The sequence below is a fragment of the Branchiostoma floridae genome, chromosome 1, assembly GCF_000003815.2.
Source record: "Branchiostoma floridae strain S238N-H82 chromosome 1, Bfl_VNyyK, whole genome shotgun sequence".
NCBI classification, from domain to species: domain Eukaryota; kingdom Metazoa; phylum Chordata; class Leptocardii; order Amphioxiformes; family Branchiostomatidae; genus Branchiostoma; species Branchiostoma floridae.
The window spans coordinates 26,092,673-26,109,402 of NC_049979.1; the positions used below are offsets into that span (position 1 = coordinate 26,092,673).

General features: G+C 40.1%; 2 protein-coding genes across 2 annotated transcripts; both read left to right on the forward strand.

The window, feature by feature from the left end:
• The first annotated feature begins 5,290 nt into the window (after positions 1-5,290).
• Positions 5,291-9,356, forward strand: LOC118418494. The gene is made up of 4 exons (XM_035824490.1): positions 5,291-5,514; positions 6,691-6,832; positions 8,130-8,839; positions 9,348-9,356. The coding sequence occupies exons 1-4, from the start codon at positions 5,377-5,379 to the stop codon at positions 9,354-9,356; spliced, it is 999 nt and encodes a 332-aa protein (XP_035680383.1). The 5' UTR covers positions 5,291-5,376.
• On the forward strand, positions 9,343-14,179 carry LOC118418438 (polycystic kidney disease 2-like 2 protein). The gene is made up of 5 exons (XM_035824340.1): positions 9,343-9,508; positions 10,913-11,113; positions 11,733-11,892; positions 12,500-12,678; positions 13,483-14,179. The coding sequence occupies exons 1-5, from the start codon at positions 9,361-9,363 to the stop codon at positions 13,575-13,577; spliced, it is 783 nt and encodes a 260-aa protein (XP_035680233.1). The 5' UTR covers positions 9,343-9,360; the 3' UTR covers positions 13,578-14,179.
• Positions 14,180-16,730: the final 2,551 nt, after the last annotated feature.

Genomic DNA, 16,730 nt, shown 5'->3' on the forward strand with positions numbered 1-16,730 from the left:
TTCATATATGGAAAAAGTAGAAATGTCAATTTTCAACTGTATTTAAAACAAACAAAAACATCGGACAAATGTATCTACACGTAAAGTAGTAAAGGGACATGATTATGATCCACATAGGAATTTGTATCTCTTACATGACGATATTGTACTTACTATGTTAATGACTCACCTGTTCCTCGCTCTACTGGCGCCACATAAGGCTTAATCAAATCAAATTACGTCGTTATCTTGGCTCACTCGGTGATTTTATTCGGTAGGTGTAGCAACTGACCAGGTATTTCGACACCATATACACCTCGGGCGGGTCATTAACCATGAATTAATGAAGATCATGTAGTTTTGTAATTAAGGAATGTACTATTCCAACGTGATATCGTTTTTAGAAATGACTTTGACTTAATTCAGATTGTGACAAGACAATATATTGTGGATACTAGGCAGCGAGCTGGTATTGTGGGATTATACATATAAAAGACAAAATGAACATATATGTATATGTACTAGTAATAGAATAAAATAGTTTTCACCTTAAACAGGTAAACCTAACACTTATGCATGACTAGCTAAAGATTTACAACTGGACAGCGGCACGATTGGAAATGAATCTTTTGGTAGATATCATGTACACACACAGTACTTCTGAAAGCTGTCTATTGATGGGCTCATGGTCAGGTGAACCCTCGGGCAGTAGAGAAACAGTAAGCCGTTACCGTAAGACTGATTGCTGATGCAGAGTGTCCAGACCACTGCATCAGCAGAATACAGTGGACTACTACTACTAAGCCGTTGCCGTACAAGGCATTCAACTAGTGAAAGGGAGCTTGCAACGCTACTCAGAGGACAGGGGGCAGTGTAACAAGTAGTGTTGAACTGTTTCAGAGGAAGACCCACAGACACATTGTTTGCCCTTGATGTTCATTTCGTACAAAATACTGAGAAATTGCATTCTCCTTTTAGATACGTTTTCTTCTGCCAACGTTGGCTGGCAGTAGAGATGGAGGATGGGAAGGTGGACCGCTTCCTGAGCGCAGCGGGTCGCGATCAACTCACCAACTTTTCATCGGTCTTTCATGACAAAACTCGTAAGGATATAAGGTTTGTGTGAATAATCAAAAGGATGCCTACGTGTTGGAAGAAACATGCAATAATCATTTTGAACCGATTATACCAAGGTGATCCTACCGTAACGTCCTTGATTAGACTAAAATGTTTAGGCGAATATATGATATAGCAATTTGCAACCAAGTTAAGAAATAAGGTTATTGGATCTGGTTTTACACCCTTTACGTTAATGCACATTAGGCACAGTTGTTTTAACAAATGTGGATGCGTTTACACTTATAGTAATATGTGTGAGATTTCGGCTCATCAACTGGGTTATTTTAATGAATTAAAAGTACAAAATGTATTTCAAAACCCACGCTGGCTACAGCATGAGAACAATTTAATATTTAGCATATATATATATATATATATATATATATATTCACATTGAGAATTCCTATCTCCCACAGCGATGGTCACCTGTGGTTCTCAGTAGCCTCCCGTCCTACCCGGAGTCACTTCACCCGTGTCCAGCGGGCCTCCTGCTGCCTGTCTCTGGTCTTCCTCACCATGATCACCAACGCCATGTTCTATCAGACAGACGACAGCGTCAAACAAAAGGTAATAAAATTGGATCTTATTTTGTCGTGCTTTAATAACGAATGTACTTCATCAAGTCAAATTGAATCATTTTTACTTTTTCGCAGAGGGCAATGTTTTTGCCTGGCTCGGTGTGTTTCATTGCCTGTGAACAGTCTTTCTCAATGGTCAATGTGTGCATAAGAAATAAGGTGAGACCGTCTTGATGATGAAGTAGTCCTTGTTACGGTGACTGCATTAACATTATGTGTATATTTGTCGTCTTTTGTGGCAGGTATACCGACTGGGACCTCTAGTGTTCACCCTGTCTCAAGTGTGGATCAGCTTCGTCAGTACCATCATCGTTTTCCCGATCAACTTTGTCATTGTTTATGTGTTTACAAAGTCACGTCCTCGCCGAATGAAGACAACAGATGAATCTGCCTCCAAGGTTAGAAGATGTCTTAAAAGACAAGTGATTGACTTGTGAAAGTAGTATTTTGTGAGCATTTACTATGTATTGATACTGATAGACAAATGTTCTGTTATGTGTAACGTCATACCGTTTTATTGCTATTTGCAGTTAGCGTTTAAGTATGTATCTGAACAATCAAAGCATGAAAATGAAGTTGAAATGACCCAAAGCCTAAGTCACACATCTAGACCGGAAGCGTGACGTCAGCAAAGGGTCAAAGGTGCTTGGCAGTCGGTATCGGTCCCCGTCTCGGTTGAGGGAAGGTTGGTGGGCTCTGATGTAAATGGCCTCTTTAACTCCCCTGAGAACCTGTTCGGAATCGAGTATCTTCACCTTGTCGAAACACAGAGTGTCCCGGTGATTCTATATTCTGAATGTGTTGCGACACCTCCGAGTTTACTGAACTGGGGCGTCTATGCTCTAAGGACCTGGTCCTAAGAGCAGATGAACTTACATTCAAACATTTGATTGACGTTTGCAACATCTTGTTTTGTTGATGAGTATCAGGTGAACGGCGGCTTTCGCGGGGAGGCAAGTGAGCGAAAACAGTCGGGCCTGCCGCACTGGTGTGTGTACATCGGCTGGGTTCTGGTCTTCCTGTCTGCAACAGGATCGGCCTTCTTCGTCATCCTCTACAGCATGGAATGGGGAGCGGAGAAGTCTGGGGAGTGGCTGACTTCAATTCTACTCTCCATCTTCCAATCGGTTCTCCTTATTCAGCCATTGAAGGTATATCATTTGTTTCAGCCTTCAGTTTGGTAATTGAGTTTCACCATGAAAATACCCAAACCACCAGTTAAGACCTGGTATCGAATCTTTAATAGTTTGTCTATTAGTAGATAGATACTGAATAGAGTGAATAAACAAATTTTCAAACAAAAAACAAACAAAAGCAAGGTTTTTGGTACACAACCCTATTTTTCAACCGAAGTTTTGGTCACTTCGCAGTTCGTTAACCATCTGTCACCTTCCCCAGGGCAAGTCTGCCTGTTTCACATTGCACTGCAGCCTATTTGTCGCTGCTTACAGATGCGGTCCCAAACACCACCATGAGGGACCTACAGGTGGCCAGCATGGTGTTGTTTACAAACAGGAGGGTTTAGCTTGAGGTGGTGTTTTTTATGTAGCTTTCTTTTGCACAGTTCACAAACAGCAGGAATACGAAATTCTAGTGCAGATATGCTGCAAAGGTGTTCCCATTTTGGGCCCTGATAAAGTCACAAAGTGGGCCTTTAACCCTCAAACACCCGAGTGGGGTCCATTTGGACCCCAGGCCCACATTTTGAAGTGCCATTTGAACATTTTTGATCTGAAGAAAAAATCCTTCTGTGACTATGTCAGTCAATATGTCTTATACCTTCTCCTAAGTTTTCGCAAAGATTGGTACAATAATGTGGATGTTATAAAGAAAGTTTGTGTTCAGTCCCTCTGGGGTCCAAACGGACCCCAGCAAAAATGTGCAGTTTTTAAAACAAACTTTGGAGACTAACTCCTTAACCACTAACAGTATGACTACCAAACTTTCAGACGATAATAATAATGTAAACTTACATTATCACAAAAATTTCTGTGTCATCAACATCTAATGTGACGACATAATGATGTCATTTGCCTAATCAGGGCGGCCATCATGGATTTTGACCAATGACGTCATGAAATTAGCATAAATTATAAATTTTAGGTCATGAAAATTACATTGAATTTCATAGAATTTAATTGTTGTCAGAAAACAGGTGTAGTTTACCAAGAAAACCTTGTTTAAATTGAAATTGTCAAATTTTGGCAAAAATATGCCCGTTAGAATATGGTTACCATGGCAACCCCCAAAAATGATAAACTTACTTTATTGACTAAAAACTTTTGCGAACAATATTTTGTGATAGATTACCAAGTTTCGTAGCTTTAGCTCTAGCCGTTCATGAGTTATGTGACATAAATGTTGCTGAGGGCCTCAAAATTCCCCTATCTGGTCGGAATAGGTTAAGTGCAAAACGTGGTCCTTCTGAACTTTTGCATAAATTATGATAATGAGTTGGAATTAGCAACACATTAACATCTCAAAATCTTCCTCTTACAATGTTTATACAATGATCGCCGATAACAAATGGTACTGAGATTTTATGAACAAAACATTTTGGGGTCCGTTTGGACCCCACTCGGTCATTTTAGTCGCAAAAAAAGGTCGGGTGCTTGAGGGTTAAGAATGCTCATTTTCTGAAATCGTGTTTTGCAGGTCCTTCTGTTTGCCGTCATCGTTGCCTTCATCTATAAGAAGGTCGGAAAAGCCAAGGTGGTGGAAGAAGATGCAATTAATGAAGACGAGGAATTTCTACCTGCACCGCAAGATGCTAGTAAGTGTTCTGGTCGAACACTATAATATCTTTTTTGTCATACATTAGTATTCTCTCCTATAATCTATTTCATACCTGGACTACGTATACGACGACGTTCTAGGTTGATGAGGTGTTCCTGACCGAGTGATAACTTGCTTTATGTCATACCCGTGACGCGAAAACGTTCGATACGGGTGTTCCGGACCGGGCCATACCTTCCGTATCGCACAGGTTCGAAAGGCGTATCACACAGGGTTTCTTCGAGTAAATTTTTTTTCGAACAGGTCGAATACGGCACGGTTAGCAATTCGAATACCTGGAACATTGCTGTTGCAACACTTTTTGTTCGAAGGCACCAAATTTGTTCAACTTCTGGCGCATTTCACATCAAAACATGGGTTTTCTCAGGTGGGTATGACATAAATGAAATACAACACGGTGTATTCCACATCACCCTCGGTCCCAGCCCTCCCGCGGGTCGGATCACCCTCCGGGCTTCGGCCGTCGTGCGATCCGACCCGCGGTCGAGCTGGTACCTTGGGTGATACGGAATACACCGTGTTGTATTCTATATGTATTTTGGGTTCTACTTGTGCCAAACGGGATTGCAGCGAACAAATAGAACGCACTCCGGGCGCGATTCGGATCATCCTCGGTCGATTCTACCCACCGTCGTGGCACACCATGTTGTATTCATACAAATATTCTTACCATCAGACGTTAAGAATTCCGTTGTTGGCTTATGTGATATTTAGTCACACATGCATGTCCTGGCGAGATTTAATGACAAGAACACAAATAATGTAGATTAATTGGAAACGTTTAAAGTCTTAAGAAATGTAACTTACAGAATATGTACGAGCTCCTGCAATACCTGCCTCATCAGCTGCTAGCAGAGCAGGAGATCTCGCCGCGGCCCGCAGCTTGCGAATTAAAGAACTGCGAATGAGCACAATCTTGTGGGACGTCTTCAAGCACTTTCTCGTCGTGGCGGTGGTTTTCTACCTGGCCTTCAGCAGTATGGACACCCAGGGGTACTACATGGAAAAATCGCTCAAATCTCGGTTTCCCACATTCCAAAAGGTAGCTATATAGCTATTTTGAAATACTACCTGCATATGCAGGTCAGTGCAGGTTAAATTAGAGCTGTGCAGGTATTTCTGGTGTCTACAATGATTGACTTGACAAACCCGGTCCATGTACTGGTTTTATACATAAATGTCTTATGTAGGTGTATGTGGATTGTTTTTAGCTGCATTAACTGTTACCACTGACATAAAAAGTATAGAAGAAAGAATAGCAATGGCCCTTGAACAATTCTAGGACCCATACTTAATAAAGTCATAGTGCTGCAGGTAAAACTTGTATGTTGCAGGTAATTTTCAGTGTTACCTGCACCTGTGCAGCTATGCAGAAAAAAGTATTTTGAGCCCTGAATTGTATATACAAGGGGTGATCAATATCCCTTGCCCTCATCCAGGATTGCCAATTCAAAATTTTGTGACATTATTGTCAAGTGCAAAGCCGTTGATGAATGTCGACCAAAATTCAAATCGAGTGAAAATGTTCAAATGCCCAATGAAAAGGCTGAAGGTATACGAAGTACATTGTACATGGTGGGGGTAATGGTTAAAGTGACAGTGCTTGACTATGTCACCAAAAGTCAACATTACCATTCAGAAATAATAACTTATTATTGAATGAAAATAGACAAAATATACACCCTTCTGTTGTTAATGAGCGTTTTGGGCGAATCGCAGTACTAGCTGCCGTGTTTACTATGACGTCACTAACGGAAATTGCTTTGATTACCTGGTTCAAGAATCAAGAACTGGAAGTATGAATTGTAATATCCCATCTTCAATAACATCAGAAGGGTGATATATTATGTACAAAAGTCTATGTTCATTGAATAAAGATACTTGGGTGATGAGTGATTGTAATCACTGTTGTACTTAAGTGTCAATGGTAACAAGAACTTAAATTCACAGTGTCTCCTGATTACAATTTGTGTGTTGGTTTATAGAATTTTCATCAAACAGTGACTACCTTTTAAAGATAAACACACGTACCTCCAAATTTTCGATGACTATCAGTCCAGCTTGTTCACGGAGTGACCTAGTTCTCGCGAGAGTTGCTATGATCGTCTGCCCCTCCCCCGCCTCCTTGTTATCACCCTACTTTTCTAGCTTAAGTTTCTCTCTGACTGTCACATTTCATATGCTTTGAATATAGCAATAACATACTTTTGTATTATAGATTAACACTCTTGACAAAGTCTGGACCTGGTCCTACAATGAACTGCAGAAGGTTCTATTTGGCCACCCTGGCAGCAAGCTACTCGATGACCAGTCATACAGAGTCGGGGCGGCCGCATTCAAACAGTTTCGAAGCCAAAAAGGTACTTTATGTATTTTCATATACAGTCAAACCTGCCCGAGCGACCACCTCTTCTCAGCGACCACCTGGCCATTTCGACCGCTTTTTCTCGGTCCCGATTTTTTTTCCTATTGACGTAAGCATTAAGCGACCTTTTCTAAACGACCACCTGGCCAACGCGACCGCGACCGGCCCAAATTGGGCCCCTTAACGACAGCATCATTTTCAAAATTGAGGTTTTCATCGATTTTTTATGATAACTAGCGCGATTTTGTGCCGAAATCGACCAGTTTGCGTCGGATTTTGACTGCCATTACGATGTTATGTTTAGAATAAAGATTGCGGCGGTCAATGGGTGGGTCAATGGGGCAGTCTACTGTAATATGGGAGGAAATTTCTAAGAAAGATCTGTGTGAGTGCTTTTGTCCAACTGTACTGTACATTCACCGTTGGGTAAGTACGCTATTGGGACGTTCCGGGCATAGAATTCGAAAGGTGCACAGTAGTTATTTCAGATACGGCGATCAAGAACACAGCGACGCATAAAGGCTTGTATGGTAACTGACAGCATCAAAGTTCCCTTACTGTCTAAAACGTTAGTGTACAAATATTATACTGTATCGTATAAAAGCTGGGGCTAAATTTACAATTTACAGTGTGCGTGTTGTATTTGACATTAAATACCTCGCTTCTTTGCGTGCGTGCAGTGTGCCTGCTATTTGCCATTAAACACAACGGAAACCATTATACTTTGCATAGGGCATGTTTTGAGTCGATACTCTTCTCAGCGACCACCTGTCCAAATCGACCGTTGTTGTCCGGTCCCCCGGGTGGTCGTCTTGGGCAGGTTTGACTGTATTGCAAAATATAGGACATTGTGTGTAGACATCAATATATATATATTATTGTCATAAATGAGAGGCATAAGCATATCAAGAATTGTTAACAAGATATTAAAGAACACATATCGTCCCTCAACTTGGTTTTGGGGCCTAGCTTTTGTCAGGTATTGTCAGACACATTGTACTAGCCATGAACTGAGGTTACGTATAATGATTCAATTAAAGAATACTTTAGGTGCTTATTAGAATGCCGAACGCTTTTTGATACACACGGGGCCAGTGAGTACCAATAATTGTGTGTAGTAGTATGCATTTTACTACCTAATTTAATGTTTAACTGAAAGTAACACTCTCTTCTGTAGCTTAGGGCTCCTCTAAACAGTACTGACTGTAGGGAATAATTGTTACCCGTAACGTACGCTATTGTAGGTAGTTGTAATGTCGAACTTCATAACAGTGCTTTTTGTCTTTACATAGGACACTGCCGAACTGACGTAGCTACCTTTCCCCACTGCAAGATAGACTTCTCCTTGAAAAAGTATGAAAGTGCGAAGTTTGGCGTTGGATGGCGGGCACTATCTGACAGTCGTATCAATGTAACCGATCTAACTATCAAAGATGCCAATACAACCGATGTACCCGATACCAATATCAATGCAACCTTTGTAAATGATACCAATATCAATGCAACCGATTCAAGGGAGACCAATATGACCGCAAGCGTTGAAATAGATAATGATATCAATTCAACCGAAAGAGAAAGAAACCGACGACAGCGAGATGTTTCAGATGACTGGGACATCGGCCATGGATCAGTCGAAAAGGATGACCCAAGCGTCGCGCGTTCCATGGCGTCAGCATGGGTCTACACATCGGGGTCGTCTCTCCCCTACAGCGGGCAAGTGGACACGTACACCGACGGAGCCTACATGTTCGGAGTCGGCAACGACCCCCGGCAGTCCGTCCTCGCTATGAGACATCTACAGGAGAATGGGTGGCTGGATGACTTCACTGAAGCTGTTTTGGTCGAGATAAACGCGTACAATGCCAACACCAACCTTTTTGCCGTGATCACTCTTCTGGTAGAGTTTGTAGCAGGTCGTGGGGCGAAAACAAGCCAAGGCATTCACATGTTCAAGTTGTATTCTTATGTAGGGACGTCCGGGCAACTCAACATAGCATTTCAGGTATGGTACCAAATTATGACAGTTTTATGACATAAGTTACGTTTTTAAGCTCTGATCAGCATGCCGAATAAAAAAAAGATTTTTTTTGCCTCACAGACAATCTGTATCTGTATTTGTATCTATATTGCCGGTATGACCGCCATTTCTGCGTAACTCACCAGCTTCGCAGGCACGCGGCGCGGCAGCAGCTGGTTATATTACACTGCGTTCTTTAAAACTAGCCAGAGAAGATGTCCCTACTGTACTTGTTTATAACAAATTACACACTACGATATTTCTGGGAAAGTACGAATTTCTTTTAACACTTCAATCCTAGGTTGATAAATCTGGTATTTGAAGGCATGACTGTTTCTTGTCGTTTTTGAGCTGTCATTCAAGGGTACGAAAGATAACATTTATGGAACTTGATTGTTGATTTATGAATGTCTTTATCTGTAAAAAGGGGAAGAATCTGTTCTTCTCTTTTCCAGATCAATTTCGTCATCTTGTTCGTCTTATCGCTGTTCAGAGAGGGTAAGAAAATGGCGCATCAGAAGAGGGAGTATTTCTGCCGGCCATGGAACTGGCTAGAATTCCTGCGCCTCCTCCTGTGCATTGCAGTCATCGCCATGTTTGCTGCAAAAGAGATTATGCGTGTCAGTTATGTCGACCAGCTAAAAGACGTCAACGGTATGGCAACAAATTACTTGCTCATTCTCTACATTAGATATTTTATCTAGTATTGAAAATTACTCCATTATTTTATTACTCAACAAATTACCATTCACCGTTACTCAACAGTTTAAGTTATTTGTATATGGTAAGTGCTATTGCTTCACATCAATTCTATGGCACTGCTATTCAACAACCGATACGTACATTTTTCGAAAGGGGTGAGCCTGCATATACATTCTTTGGTGGAAGTTCTAAGATCTTAATGTACAGGGCAGACATCAGAGTTGCGCTTCACAGTAGAGGCTCGAAAGGATTATAATATATATGCTAATGTAATGACGTAATTGGTCAAAATCCAAGATGGCCGACAATCATGATGAAAAGTATAATAAGCTTATTTTCACTCAGATTTTATCACTATTTGGTATGTTCTTAGAAAAAAACATTCATGTGAACTTTTTAAATCCGTTTTCATGGGATTTTAGGGTTATTAAGACATTTAAGGTTGATGATCCAAGATGGCGGATTGAAACTGATAGCTAAAATACATATGACGTCAGTTTATGGCATTATTTTGACGTCGTTGTGGTGGCTCTTGACAACAGAAGTCCTAAATATTGATAAGAAACCCTTTACAAGTCTGTGAGCTTTCACATAACTTCACATTTTCCAGGACAGGCTTTAATCACATTCCATTCCTATCATTTCACATTTCAAAATGTGATATCGTAGGTTCCTTCTGGTCACATCTATTTCATATATTGTGACGCAGTGAAAATGTGAAAGAAATGTAGCATATAAATAAATAGTTACATTATTTCACATAAGAGTGATTTTTCAGTCACATTTCAGTAATGTGACCTAAATGTAATTTTATGTGGTTATACGTGATAAACCGTGATATTTTCTCCTTCACATTCGATTCACTTTTTCATATTGCATTTTCTCATCTTTTTTGGTCAAATTCACATAAAGTTCACATCTATGACCCTCCTAGTGTTATTATCAACTTTTGTGTGATATATTTAGGTATCATGGGAATTCAATTGATGACATCATAATAAAAAAAATCAATTGATGACATCATAATCACGTCATTTTACGCCATAATGATATCAAAATTTCAGGAAATTTAAAACTTTTCAAGCACATCACCTCCTGCAAATGTAGTGATCGTACAGTAAGCCATTTCGAAATTGCAAAGGGCGCGTCGAATGAGCTCCCCCCGGCCAGCGAAGGCCCAAAAAGTCTGGATAGGGTTAAACAATTACCCATTGCCACATGTTTGACATCAATGCTGCTACTATGTACTTGCATTTAGCCCCTTGGCATAAACTTGCTATCATCTCAGATGTTTGCCACATATACTGCGATCGACGTGTGTTTGATCAGACATAAAACTGTTTTTTTTCTCTACAGGTCAGTTTGTCAGCTTCCGCAGCATTGCAGTCATCAGCGATGTCTTCACTTCTCTGATGGCCCTTCTTGTCTTCGTCATGACGCTTCAGTTCATGTCACTGTTGAGCTTCAACCGCCTCATCGGGGTATTTTTTCACACGCTGCAAAATGCAGCCCATAAGATCGCCACCTTTTCCATCATGTTTCTGCTGATGCTTGCAGGTGGGTGTCTTCTAACAACGTACTGCGAGCGAAATACGAGAGTGAGTCAAAAAGTACGGCTATTGCTACAAGTATGCTCATTTGTTAATCGAATGAGTTGAAATTCAGCACACTAATGTAAATGCATTTCTTAAATCTATGGCAAACATTCCAATTCCATTCTACAGTTTCGTGATGTGTACAATATGATTGTAACAATCTCTAATAGCTAGCAGTTATTTGCGATTGTCTTGCATTATTTTGCAGCTTTTAGAAGCATGGCAATTAGATTTAAGATAGACTACTGCCTTTGTATGGCTTCTTAGTAGCAACGACTAGTTGTACCTCTACACTGCTTTATGTTTACGAATATAAGGAGGCCGTATACATCAAGGAACTCTAGCCATCACTAACAGAGACGGTGGGCTACATTGACTCTGGCACTTGTCGACGTAACGCAAGATCACGTGTCAAATAAGTCACGTGTTTGTAACTCTCGCGAGTTTACGTTCGGAAGTCAATATTGATCCTGAAGAAGGCAACAGTGGTCGGTGAAAATTTGATCCGTGTGCACCTTTAGGTTAGAAGAAAGTTTAGCATTGCACTATACATGTCTTTCTTCTCCACGTCCTCTGTCTAGCTTTTGGCACTATGGGGTTTCTGGTATTTGGAGCTGAAGCGGAAAACTACAAGTCCTTTCCGTCATCCGCCCGGACTTTGCTACTCAAGATGTTTGGGAACGTTGACTACGTTGACGTGTCTCCCGGCCACGTAGTTATTTGCCGCCTGTATTTCCTAAGGTGCGTAGGTATATCACAATAGGATGTAACTAGGAATATTTAAAAACTGGTTCACCATGTAAATACTAGTAATGTCGAAATCAACACACAATGGTAACGCTATTACTATAAAACATTTTGTTAAGCAAGGTGACAGTAAAATATCCTTTCTGACTTCATGTATTCCGCAATGCTTTAAACCGTCAATGTAGGAATGTGTAGCAAACTTTGTACTTTATCATATATTTGTGCTTGTACAATTTACATCTGTATGCTTACGATGTGTACTTTTTTTACATTGCAATGTATGGCATCACTTCGGTCAAAGAGACTTCAGTGAAAAGGAGAATCCCTCCTTGCTAACCCTAATTTGTTCAGGACCCCATAATTGACCAGAAACACAACATCTTTTCGAGCGCATCTGAACTGTGAGCAGCGACATCTGTCCTGCAGTACAATGTGAACCAGTCAGAATTGCCCTGAAGAAGGTGACAGACGGTCACCGAAACGTCGGTGAGAATAAAACACTGGTTGTGTAAAAAGAGTCTCTTTATTTAATGACGTACCAACCTGATGAAACTGTTCACGGACAACATCTTTTCCCAGACATTATCGCTTTGTTTTTCAGTTTCGTGGTAGCGGTGGTAATTGTTCTATCCAACATGTTTGTCACCATCTTGGATGACCAACTGGCTACGTCCAAGAGCAACCCTGGCGGTCCTGGTGGGGATAGTGACATGGGTGACTTCATGGTCAACAGGTTTCTGCAGTTCCTGGGGATCAACACTGCAACTAGACCTCCTAAAGGTATCAGATACAACAAGTTGGATTATTTGCATACCATTACGTCGGTCTTTATCAAGATACCCATAGGTAAAAAAATTCATTAACCCCTTCTTGACTTATCCCATGTCAAAGTCTGCTACTGAAACGCCCCATGCAGTTGCAAAGAAAGCTGCCAAAGAGACCAAATGTGGGTTCCTTCTTCTCGACCACAAGAGCTATCTACCGACTAGAAATGTGATCATAGCTAGCTTGTCCAAAATACAAAAAAAAGACCACTTCCACTGCATGCAGCACCGTAGAAACCAGCACGGAAGACTAAATCGCATTGTATCGAGTTCTCATTATATATCAAAATCTACCCACATGCTAAATATCCAAACAACCCATCTAAAGTTTAGTAATTCCTCAGTTATGCACACTCAGACAGACAGACAGATGGACATGCAGGCACACACACACAGGTAAACCAACGCACAATTAATTTTTTGGTACAAGTAACGCGTTTCTTTTATCAAATGAACAAGATTTGCATAATGCTGCAATTGTCCAGCCTGCATTACGCCCCGTTTACAAATCAAGAATTTAGCTCGGCCGAGTTGTCAGCGAGCTCTAACTTACGAGGAGGCATGAACCTGATGCCTACGAACAAATGGCACAGTTTCTTCTTCGCCATCAGGGTCATACCTCCTCGTAATCTAGAGCTCGCTGACAACTCGGCCGAGCTAAATTCTTGATTTGTAAACGGGGCTTTACTGGTCTTGAAACCATGCATTTTGGAACAGGTACTTTTCATCTAATACTGTTATTTTTTTTGCTCATGCACAGGCAGTGAAAACTCTAGAGATGAAGAAATGGCAAAACAGCTACAGGATCTTGAGGACAAGCTGGAGCTGATGCTAAAGAAGATCAACGATATATAAATCCGGCGAATGGCAAAAGCAATCTCTTTAGTTTATAATTAGATCATGTTGATTTGATTACGTATAGGACATCCGCATCAATATTATTTCATTACAAAACAAAGGTTTTCCATCACACTACAAATCGTACGAAACAACTTCAAAACGAGCACATATACATGTCGTAAATTGTAAAACATTGTCAGAAAACGGATACTAATGTCGTAGAATACCATTGTCAAATCCAAAGTCAAAGAAGATGTGAAGGAAGAAAAATGAAGTATCCATTGTTTAGTAAATCATACTCTGTGTGTTTAGTGATTTGTTTATCAATATGAAACCTTCCTAACCATAATGTAGGCAACTTTTTGAGGGGTCATTCGCACCAGTTACGATGTCATCCATGTCATCAGTGCGGGCTTATTTAGATGAACCCGGCGTATTATATGAACAAATCAAATTATTGGGATAAATTTCAAAATAATATGTTATTCAGTTTATGGAACCATAGCCATGACGGAAACGTATTCTTCATGTAATCCACATATCGTTTAATACCTCAGATTTAATGTAATGAGGATATATCGTCCGTGCACGTGGTATTCGAGAGATATGTCTCCTTAGTTACCATTTCTGTACAAGGAAAAAAAATATAGGAGTTTTTAAGTATACTTCTGTTTTGTTGACTTTGTAAATTCGTCGAAGTAAGATTCTTGTATGAGTAGTAATTGCAAAAACAATGTAATTAGAAACAGTGTAAAATATTTTTAGTATATCAAATATAAACTAAAGACAATCAGTGGTACAATAAGAGGAACAAAATTGACAGATTTTGTTCTAGAAGAGTGTGGTTATGCCTTCTTGATAAGCGAACGTTTACAAAATGTCAAGCAAAATAGGTTTAACTCAACTGCCTTTTATAATAATAACTATGTAAAATAAATTGACAAAAAATTGACTTTCGTTCATCAGCTGGTAGTATACAAACAAATTCTCACCATGTACATGTGGTCATTCCAATGAAAGCTTGTGCGTATTGATAGTATAAGTGTAGTGCATTGTACAGTTTAACATAGCACAGTACTGATAATATATATAGTATATTAAAGACTTTACAATTGTGCTAGTACTATATAAGATTTAGTACTTGTACGTCAGCAACGTTGTTGGGCAATTTTAGACTACACTGTGGCCTTCTTCAAAACCAGGCCATCTACATCAGGTACACCGACATTTTGTCAACAGATTGTCAACAGTGACCGTTTCCTAAATCATATTTAACGCGTTAGACGTCATGTAGCAGTAAGTGCTTTTGTCCTATGCGATGAACATTCAATGACTGTTGTAAACATAAACATAAACATGTGATGTGCTAGAGTAGTGTTAACTCAGTCAAACATTATAGAATCTGCCCGATATGATAATGACTTATGAGCATGAAACAGTTGATCATAACTTGAAAAATTCATCTGTGTTGGTAGAAGTAATTCTGAATAAATTTTTGGCTGTAACACAAAAGATTGGACTTATTCAAATTTTGATGGACTCCAGTCTTTGTCAAGGAATGGAAAATCCACTGTTCTGTGACGTCATGTTATGTAGATAGCACAGATGACCCCGAGATCAGTGAATCCCGGACACTGAACCAGTATTTTTTTGCTAAAGGAATCAAAGAAGCTATTTGCATCAAAGGTTTATAACCATCCATAGACAGGGACAGACGGCACCACAGACGTTCAGTAACTTATGATCAACTGCTCTTGTAGCCACGTGTGCTATCTACATAACGTGACGTGACAGCTAAGCAGTGGGTTGTCAATTCCTTACGAAGATTGCAGTCGATAATTTGACAATTCGGTAAGTCCATTTTTTGTGTGTTGGAAATTACAGCTTAACTTTACTCAGAACAATTGAACATCAAATTTCTACATGGTGGCACGTAAAATAAGCCTTGGAATAGGTCCATTGATACAGTTACAATTACAATTACAATGCTATTAAGTAGAACAGATCACAAACATGTTGACGTTTAAACTGTCTAACAGATATGCCACTAAAATAAGATTAAAAAGGGATAGATGTGCATAAAGTCTATCTGTATATGAGTATGTATAATGGAATAAATTGAAATTGGCACAAAACAGTGTCACTCCTATCGTTCCATGTTATTTACCAGATATAATAACTGCAAATGGCAATGGTTGGGGCAAATGCATTTGCAAGTTGTCGTTATTTCCTTTCCAAGATATTTGTCTAGGCCTGTTTGACAAAGGCAGTTGCAGCGTAATTGTAGTGTGGTACTCAAGAGAATTATATTATTTCATTTTAAAGAAATCGTTAGTAATCGTGATCAGGATCTCTGACAGTATATTTTGAGATTCTACCAGTGCAATTGTGATAATGGTGCATTTTGAACCAGCACATTCGACCATTCTAGTTGAGTTCCCGAAACTAGTCTCTGTCAACGAAGACTCTGATAATCGATTCTGCTAGTATTTTATATCTACATTGATATACGAATATAGTTTTCTTCTTATTGATTTCAATTGAATGAAAACGTACAGCCTATATGACATCTGCATAATCTCTGGTGCTGGGTTTACCGTTACATTATTTTCACATATGGACACGGGGTGACGTATACAGTGAAAACTGCCCGAGCGACCACCTCTTCTCAGCGACCACCTGGCCATTTCGACCACTTTTTCTCGGTCCCGATTTATTTTCCCATTGACGTAAGCATTAAGCGACCTTTTCTCAACGACCACCTGGCCAACGCGACCGCGACCGGCCCAAATTGGGACCCATAACGACCGCATCATTTTCAAAATTGAGGTTTTCATCGATTTTTGATGAAAAGTAGCACGATTTTGTGCCGAAATCGGTCAGTTTTTGTCGGATTTGGGGGTTAAATTTACAGTATACATTGTGCCTGTTGTATTTGAGATTAAAGACCTCGCTTCTTTGTGTGCGTGCAGTGTGCTTGCTTTATGCCATTAAGCACAATGGAAACCATTTATACTTTCCATCGGGCATGTTTTGAGTCGATACTCTTCTCAGCGACCACCTGTCCAAATCGACCGCTTTTTTCCGGTCCCCCGGGTGGTCGTCTTGGGCAGGTTTGACTGTACGTTTAGTCCTTTTGATGTCTACTATTTGTGTTCCTGACTTCTT